The sequence below is a fragment of the Polypterus senegalus genome, chromosome 13, assembly GCF_016835505.1.
Source record: "Polypterus senegalus isolate Bchr_013 chromosome 13, ASM1683550v1, whole genome shotgun sequence".
In the NCBI taxonomy this organism is placed as follows: Eukaryota; Metazoa; Chordata; class Cladistia; order Polypteriformes; family Polypteridae; genus Polypterus; species Polypterus senegalus.
In genome coordinates, this window is record NC_053166.1 from 102,847,186 (window position 1) to 102,857,021 (window position 9,836).

The following is a 9,836-nucleotide window of genomic DNA, read 5'->3' on the forward strand; positions in this document are numbered from 1 at the left end:
GTGCAAGTGGCAGACACATGAGGAGCAGACTGCGCTCAGGAGAAGGAGCGCAGGTGAAGAGATGTTCAGACACATGAGGATACAGAAGAAAGGCACTGAAGGTACATGAAGGGCAAAATATACCAAATACTTTTAAATGACTTTATTACCTGTATAATGCATTATGTACAATACAATAGAAAGGACATTTGTATTAAAATAAAGTGCAAGAAAATCTACAGAAGGATCTATGAAGGTTTGTATTTTGATCAACTTTTTAACCAAATTAAAATATATTCACATGACAAAAAAATGAATAGAAGTGATGAGATATATATATTTATATATAGTAACAAAACAAAACAGACAGTTAGAGATCTGAGTTTGAGGCACCTTAAAGGCAAACTCTGTATATTTGTTGGCCAAAGGGAAAATAAGAAGCAAGGCAAAAAGCAACAAGGTATAAATGTCTTTCCAGACTGCTGTCAGAGCTTGACCATCTTGAACACGGTAGCATTGCCCCTTTAGAAGAAACCAAACTGGAAAGGATGGGGCCAGGAGACTAAAATCTGGAAGGGAAGTCAGGTAGACATGCAGTACTTTCAGCCAACGAACTTTTCAGCCATTCATAAAGAAACGCTACTGGAGTTCCTTCATACCAACAGTATTGAGATTTAAAAATCCATCACTGTGACTGTGACTGCTCTTCTTATTTTTAACCAAGTAAAATTATCTTCCTTTTTAATCACTTTGATGTGTATTTGAGTGCAAGTTTGTTGTTCATCATAATATAATAATACCATAAAGATTTAAAGATGGTACGCTGGGAAGAAGCAAGACAGAGTAAGTTGGGTTAGGATTGGAACTTGTTTTCAGTTGTTACTAGTTTTAGGTTGCTTTTTTGCAAGTACTGCTGCTTATTTAAGGACAGTTGCATGTCAATTCATGGGCAAATCAAAGGTTCTTTATTTGTGGACTAGCAGCCAGATACAGCTGATTGACTGTTAATAGCCTACATGCAAATGGTAGAGCAAGTGTACTTCTGGTGAAATCTCAGCCAGCTCAGTCACTTCCATTGGCCATACTGTGGTTGTGATTTTTGTTTAGTGGCAAGAATGTCAGAGAAAAAGAAATTTAAGTTTCAGAGTTCAGATGGCTCGACAGTTGAACATTGTTGTGTACCTTTAGTGTTCATACATTCCCCCCTAATGCAAAAACCCAATCTACTGTAAATGAATTGTCACTACTGTAGCTTTACAATTAGTCTACATACACGGTTTTGTAGCCGACATTTTAAAAAAGAAGATTTTCATGAGCCAGGGTCTGAAACAGGACGACAACTATTGAAGAAGGGAGCACTTTCTGCGTTGTTTGAGTAGAACAATTTCACTGTTCATCCTACAAGACGGAGGGTTCAGGAGAGGAGAAAGCAACCAACATAGGATGACATACTAGGCAAGGAGGAGGATAACAAAATCCCTGAAGACCACGACTATGCTATGGATCCAGCAGTGGTCGATCCAGCGCTTGATGAAAACATGTTTCTCAGAGAGGAGATCCTCTAGCTGAGTAAACAAATGGAAACCTTTACAATGAAGCAATGGTTTGGCATTCACCATTTTGCTGGTTCAGTCAGAGAATTTTGCTTTTTTACAAGATGAGATGTCCACCAGACTCATGTTATTATTATTTGACTTGACGAACAGGGACCTGTCTCATGAATGAGCCTGCGGGATAACATTCCCTTATGCTCAAATTGTGAGGTTTTTGTTTTTTTCTCATTGGTCTGTAGTACTGAGCCATAATGGTCACCTAATTCTTATCCTTTCTCTGAATCCTTATTTGAAACTAAGATTGACAAAGATGTTAGGAAAATTGTAACAGTGATGGAGACAGACACATAACGTTAGTGGTATCATGTTAGACTTGGCTAGTACAGAAGCATGTTGCTTCATCCAGATCTTACCTTTGTAATTGTGGATGTAGTTTGATGCCCTTCTCCTTTTTAGCCCCTGATGTTTGGCACAATGTTTGAAAAGTGGAACTTGTGTTGTTTACTATAAATCTGATCATGTCTTGAAGTGATCAGGTGAAAAACACCATAGCTAGTCCTTTTTGGTATGCAGTGCTGGAAGTAAGGCAGCTGTTTGATGCAGACTCTGGAACAGAGTGTGCATATAGCCTATCTATCTATCTATCTATCTATCTATCTATCTATCTATCTATCTATCTATCTATCTATCTATCTATCTATCTATCTATCTATCTAAGATATTTAACCAGCACTCTGCAGACTCTCCTGAACCACTCTTCACGTATTGCATCTGGCAAGTTTGGTAAAAAAAGGAACATGCAGAATCTAGTTCTAATAATGTGGGTTTGAAACTGTACAAACATTCAAACAAAGCCATTTTGATAATTGAATGGTACAGGATGTTACATTCAAAGGTGGTATCCAGATGTTAAGTTTAAATTTAAAATATTTTGCCACAGAAAAACCAACCAGAAATGGTTTAGTGAAATTAATTGACTTAGGAAATCCATATAGTCTTAACAATTTCTGAAATGAAAATGCCAACCAATTGTTTATCTGTTGGGAGTTTCTTAAGGGAGATAAAATGAGCAGAAAAACCAAACTAGTATCAAATTGCTGAAAATAGTAATGATGAAATCCATTTTTAATGCTATGATAGTGTTTCTTATTTAATTTTCTTGCACCTGTCATTTGTTTTTTTCTTAGCTTTTTTTCACTGTGCATTAATATTTTAATCATGGAGATTTTGATTAGAGCTTTAGTTTCTTGTATTACTTCAATGGCATTATTAAAATAATAAGTTTATGGTTTTTCCATCATATTTGTTTTTTATGGCCATCACCCTTTGCTTACAGGTATATGTTTCACAGAAAAAACAACCCAGGATTGCACAGTGTGTTACATCAGAATGATGCCATTGCAATTACCATGTTATTATCCAAGATTAGGGATAATTCCTAGTACTTTAGCCACTTTTCTGACCCAAGGAATCCAATTGTGGAATTTATTCTCTTTTGTTTGAAGAAAGTCAAGCATTGTTAGCAATTATCAACAGCATTTTGTGGCTATTGTGCCAGTCATTGGCATGGAGCTGGACAGTTTGACATCCATGGCAGAGCGACGGGCACTGAGCAGGCTCCTGTGAATCATGGAGAATCCACTGCAACCACTAAACAGTATTATCTCCAGACAGAGGAGCAGCTTCAGCAACAGACTGCTGTCACTGTCCTGCTCCACTGACAGACTGAGGAGATCGTTCCTCCCCCACACTATGGAACTCTTCAGTTCCACCCATGGAGGTAAACGTTAACATTATACAACATTATTTTCTGTTTTACCTGCATTTTTATCACTCTTTAATTTAATATTGTTTTTTATCAGTATGCTGCTGCTGGAGTATGTGAATTTCCCCTTGGGATTAATAAAGTATCTATCTATCTATCACTATTAAAATCCTACCCATAACCACCTGAAAATGCACAATGCATGACATCATTAGCAGACCACATAATGTTTGGTGTATGTGCTCCTTGCAAGTTTAGGATAGTGTCAGTAGTGATACTTATGATTAGAACATTTCCTGTTTTTTTTAATGTAAAGGTTTTTGGTTAATGTTTTAAACTTAAATACAGATCGGTTTGGTTCTTGGTAATGACTCAAACTCAAATTTTTGACTTTATTTCATTTCCTGATCTTTTATCAATAAAATTCTCTCTGTCTCATCCTGAATTAGTATACCTGGATCTTTGTTTATATATACTGAAAATAACTGTAGCAAGATAGCGATATTATTATAGCATTATTCCACAAAGAAAAATTGAGTAATGGGCACCAGACAACTGGTTTTGCAAAAAGAGCTAAATTTCTTTATTTTTCTTTGAAAAGCAGTAAATGAATAGGTTATGGTTTTATAATGAATATCGTAAACAAACCTGAGGAAGTCCATTATTGATGACAAGGAAGGTGATTGATTCTTGATGAAGGGCTCCAGTTTAATTGGTAACGAATGGTATCACATGGTCTATAATCCCACTGCACTGTTTTCCATCCACAAATAAGATATGAGGTTTTACTTTTTCATGGAGGAGTATGATATGGATTTCAATTAATACTTTAATACTATAAAATATTTATAGGTATTTTTGTATTTTTTGTAGATATTTTGAAAATCAGATTTCTTCACTGTTATGGTGTTTAGGCTGTTGAATGAAATCTACAATAAATATCCAAAATTAATAAAGGGGTTATTACTGACAGACTGAGGAGATCGTTCCTCCCCCACACTATGCGACTGTTCCACCCCTAAACGTTAACATTATTCAAAGTTATTGTCTTTTTTTACCGGCATTTTTATTACTCTTTAATTTAACATTGTTTTTTGTATCAGTATGATGCTTCTGGATTATGTAAATTTCCCCTTGGGGATTAATAAAGTATCTATCTATCTATCTATCTATCTATCTATCTATCTATCTATCTATTAGTGAACGTGAATTCAAATGCCAGGAAAGCTGATGTTATTTCAATCAGCTCTAAGCATGAAAGAGGGAGTCCACCTGCATTACTGGTAAAGTTAAACCAGTATTGTTCTGATATTTACGTAGAAGTAGCCTTTAGTAATAACAAAGCTTCCTGAGTGTGTGTGTGGACAATTTTTCAGGATGTCAATGAGCTAACTTCTCCCCTCTTATTTGCTTTTCTTTCTTTATTTATTGTTATTTAATCACCCTATTCAATTTCTTGTATTAGAAATGTGTTATTTTTCTCAAACCCCTTGGGGTCAGCAATTGTAAAGCACCCCTGGAGCAATTGGAGGTTAAAGGCCTTGCTCAAGGGCCCAGGATCCCTTTTGGCAGTAACGGGATTTGTACCCACAACCTTACAGTAACGGGATTTGAACCCGCAACCTTCCAGATACCAGCACAGATCCTTAACCTCAGAGCCACCACTTTGAAACTTTACCACCTTTCTGTAAGACAGCAGCTCTGAGACAAAGCACTACTTTAATCAAAGGCACTGGTCTTTTGATGATGAGGTGGAGCAGCTGCAGTAACTAAACATAATTAAATACTTCTTGACATGTAAAATTTAGAACTGTCAAAATGTAGACATATATTAAGTTGAGGCACTACGTTCCTTCTTGTCAACATCACTCATGCTTCCACAATTCTAACAGAGGTAAAGATGCCCCTCTTTTGAATCAGATCAAACAGTTATGCTGTAGTAATAACGTCGAGGAGACTGGGCAACTGCTAATGATAAACTAGTGCTGATTTGCTTTTTATTATAATTCAAACCTTTCATATCCACCCATTCTGGAGGACCTATTCAAAGTTCATAGAGGATGACTCTACTAATTCCACGACATAAATATTTATATCTATACTCGTCAATCTATGAAAGGCTATGTAAATACAGCAGCGGAATGGCTTTTTGAGACTGTAAAATTAGAATTATGTCCGTTTGTACCATGCAATGCATCTTTACAAAGCATTGCTTTTCTGCTTAGTTGAAACGCTGTTTGAAAATAAAATTACATTTTAAATTAACGCTACGTAGGTTTCCATTAAACGAAGGTTAGCTGTAACGTTTTAACACCTTTTGTGACATTTTGGTTTATATATACATCGGGCTGCTTTTTTCTTAATATGAACGCAAGACATGGGAAATAAACTGCCTGACAATGACTGTTACCTGTTTGCTTGCAATTTGCAAGACCTACTGATTCCAACACAGTGTTCTGATTGGCCGAACCTCTAAGAAATATATACATATTATAATAAGCAATAACGTCACTTCCTTATATTGTGCGTCATGAAAATTTTTCCAACTTGATATTTAAGTAACGCATCTTTCATGTAGTGATGGGCGGAGTGAAGCCTCACGAAGCATAAAAACGTTTGAAGCAATTGTGTCGGAAATCGTATCGAAGCATCAAATCATTTGACACTCACCTCTCCAGTGACCCCTCCTGGCCATTTTCATTAACATTACACAAACTCATGATCCACTTCAATGACGTCTGTTATAACTTATTGCTTTTATTTTTTCGCTGCTACAGACTGACAACGAAGAGAAGGGTTCGTCAGCACTTTCTAGTGTCTGATATCTAAAAAATATAAATATATATATAACTAACGCCGACAAGCAGAATGTACTATACGATAGCAAGAGTTAAACAAAATAAGACGCCTCACTCATGGATTCCCGGCTCTTTCAATTAGTATTTACTTTTGCACTGTATCACTATAATCGGTCCTGTTATTAGTATTATAATTAACCCTCATCTTTTCTTGAGATCACATTTAATAGCCTTAAATGTTTTCTTTGGTCTGACTTAATTAAAACGGAGTAGACGGAAAATAAAGGTTTATCCCTGTACTTTGCCATGATATAGGTAAGCACATTTGAGAAAGAAAAGGTGAAATCCATAAATCTGTTGTTATTATTCGATCAAATATTGAAATATTTCATTTATTAATACTTTACAATATTTTGTGAAGCACGAAAATAACGAGTTTGCTACAAAGAAATGACGCTGTCAATGGCTCAACGAAGGTGGTTCCTTTTCAAATTCTGAGCGTAGTGCTAGCCCGAGTTCGATCAGACTTAAAGGCTCATCAAAATTAACAATAATAAAAAAGTGATCAGAATTGAAATCTTTATAACCAATTTGAACTAAATAATTTTGAGATATACTGTGGAAGGATCGCATAAGAGATCTGTTCGGGAATCACCCCTACTCAAAATCGCCATCAAAATGCGATGTCTAATTGCGGACGCCAGCTCACGTATTTGCATTAATCCATTTCTATTCATTGCCATTTGACGTCCATGAACCCCTCCATTGCATAAGGCAGTGGTTCTCAACCTGTGGGGCGGGCCCCCCTAGGGGCACGAAGTAACAAAAAGGGGGGCGCGAAGATGTGAAAAAAAGAAAACAAGAATCAAAAATATGAAAAAAACATCTGTTGAAACCAAAACAAATTAACTTAAACTACATTCGGATACTAGAACAATAAATAGAGTTAGATAAATGTCGATAAAAGTAGGTAAAGTAAAATATACATCTACATTTCAAAAAAAAATGTTAGGGGGGCGCGATTAAAACTGTTATAAAAACTCGGGTCGCAAATACTTAAAGGTTGAGAAACGCTGGAATAAGGTGATAACAAACCCACTGTGGTAGATCAGGGGGGTATTCCAGAAAGCAGGTTATGTGACATACCCGGGTAAGTTTAAGGGTAAGTTAGTGGATAACCTCAACTTTCGGTTCCAAAAAGGAGGTAACTTTCTGGGTATGTATGTAACCATAGCAGCTTACTCTCTGAAGATAACCTGCCACAGAGCAGGTTATGTTCCAGGGTAAGTTTGTTTCAGAAGGTTACTGAGCATGGCGTGCCCTTTTGATGACGATCCTGTGGACGTGGAAGCACAAATTAGACGAGGTTTTTTCCGCCGGGAGAGAGTAATAAGACCGCGTATTGATGTCTTTTCATTTCCAAATGATTTTTTAAAAGAGCGTTATCGGTTTTCAAAATAATCGTTAATTTACTTGACCCATCTCTTGGCACCGCATATTGCACATGTCACAAACCGCGGGTCTGCGCTTAGCACAGAAAACATTCTGTGCATAGCACTTCGGTTTTTTGCCTCAGGGCATTTTTTGTATAATGTGGGCGATGCAGAGCATGTGGGAAAGGCAACTGTGCGTAGAGCCGTTCGCACAGTATGTCTGGCACTGAAACACTTCTTACACACGTTTGTACAGTTCCCTGGCCATAAACCTCTGCGTGTAATTAAAGAGGAATTCCACAGAGTGGCAGGTTTGTCCTTTGTAGTAAAATTCATGACGCATATTTAATATGTAGTCATACTATTTATATCAATAGATGTATTCATCCTGCACACACACTTGATACTTCCCTATATGACTTTCTATTTCAGGGTTTCCAAATGTAATTGGGTGCATTGACGGCACCCACATTCCTATTAAAGCTCCTTCAATGAATGAGGGAGACTATGTTAATAGGAAATCTATTCATAGTATCAATGTGCAGGTAAGAACTGGATTTTGTGTCCTTAATTTTTGCCTTGTTAAAATCAGTAAACTCATTACAGTTTTCCACTTTTCAACCACAGGTAATATGTGAGGCAACCCACATTATTACTAATGTTGAGGCAAAATGGCCAGGATCTGTGCACGATGCCAGAATTTTCCGTGAGTCATCATTATGCCAGACATTTCAGCAGGGTATGTTTCGCTTTATGAAATATTGTTTTTTTTCCTTTGCACTATATTTGTGTTGTACACTTGAATCATTACAGGACAGTACAATGGTTACTTGCTGGGGGACAGAGGATACCCTTGTCTGCCCTGCTTAATGACACCCTACCCTGAACCTGATCCTGGACCACAGACACGCTTTAACCTGGCTCACAGCCGAACACGGGCCAAGGTGGAGATGACCATAGGGATCCTCAAGTCTAGGTTTCATTGTCTGCGTGGGCTCCGGGTCAGTCCAGAGAGGGCATGCGACATCATAGTGGCTTGTGTTGTGCTTCACAACATTGCCCCTATAAGAGGAGAGAGCCACCCTCCTTGTATTGAAGAGGATGGCCCAGAGGAACCCCTACAGATTTTTCCATACAACAGAGATGGAAGACTTTTGAGAGACAGGATTTCTCAGAATTACTTTTATTAAATTGTGTGCACTGGTCTGCGGTGTGGTTGATTTCTTTATTTCCTGAAAACAATGAAAGTGAAATAAAATGTGTTTTTTGTATTACATTGCTTTATATTTTTATCCGGAGGATATCGCGCATTAGTCGAGGTACGGCTGCAATTCTTGAGAGACGACCTACCAAAAATTATTGCAGGGACGCGAGCACGAATCCCGCTCAAGGCACATTGCCGAATGGAAAAAAAAAACTTTCTCTTCAACGAACGGTGCTTTGAATCCTACATTGCAGTTGTAGTTTGTTTATTTTTCTTTTTTGATTAAACGAAAACTGTTTAGTGTATGATTTGTCAAGGAACACACAGACAACAAGCAAAGTTAAAAATCACACTTAAACAAACTACCTGCCCATTCTATTGAATCATAATTATAACAAATAATAATGCATTTCACTTCCTTATAAAGTGCCTTTACTATATCGTCTGAGAAGGCTGCACAGATAATCAAGAAGGATAAAATAAAAATGAAAGCACAATAAGATTTAATAAATAATAGTGCACAGCTTTGTGTTTGTATATATTTATAACATTTGGGAACTAATATATTCTAGTTGATGCTGACAATTAATTTGAAGTAGGTAAAATTAAATATTTGGAAATATTGCAAAGTAAACAGTAAACAGCATACACAGCACTTATATATATATATATACTAGCAAAATACCAGCCTTGAGGAGAAGTGTGTTAAAGAAGCAATGAAAAGAAAAGGAAACATTTTGAAAATAACGTAACCTGATTGTCAATGTAATTGTTTTGTCACTGTTGTGAGTGATGAGTGTTGTTGTCATATATATATATATATATATATTTTTACACACACACATAAACATATATATATATACATATCTATACATATACACATATATACATACATATATATCTACATATATACACACACATATATACACACACATACATACATACACACACATATATATAAACATATATATATACATATACATACATATCTACATATATACACACACAGCTATTTTGTATCAGTGCAATACGCTGTTTGTTAAAACGGTTGACTCCCGCTCTTACGTGCAATAACAAATCAAATCATTCAGTTGTCTTTGCTCA

General features: G+C 36.5%; 1 protein-coding gene across 1 annotated transcript in view; it reads left to right on the forward strand.

Annotated features, from left to right (window-relative positions):
• Positions 1 to 8,728, forward strand: part of LOC120543330 (putative nuclease HARBI1) — a 13,918-nt gene extending 5,190 nt beyond the window's left edge. The window contains exons 2-5 of the mRNA XM_039776366.1: positions 7,203 to 7,245; positions 7,961 to 8,073; positions 8,156 to 8,267; positions 8,342 to 8,728. Coding sequence (XP_039632300.1) covers positions 7,203 to 7,245; positions 7,961 to 8,073; positions 8,156 to 8,267; positions 8,342 to 8,718 — 645 coding nt within the window. The 3' untranslated portion in view covers positions 8,719 to 8,728. The remainder of the gene's footprint in view (positions 1 to 7,202; positions 7,246 to 7,960; positions 8,074 to 8,155; positions 8,268 to 8,341) is intronic.
• The last annotated feature ends 1,108 nt before the right edge of the window (positions 8,729 to 9,836 follow it).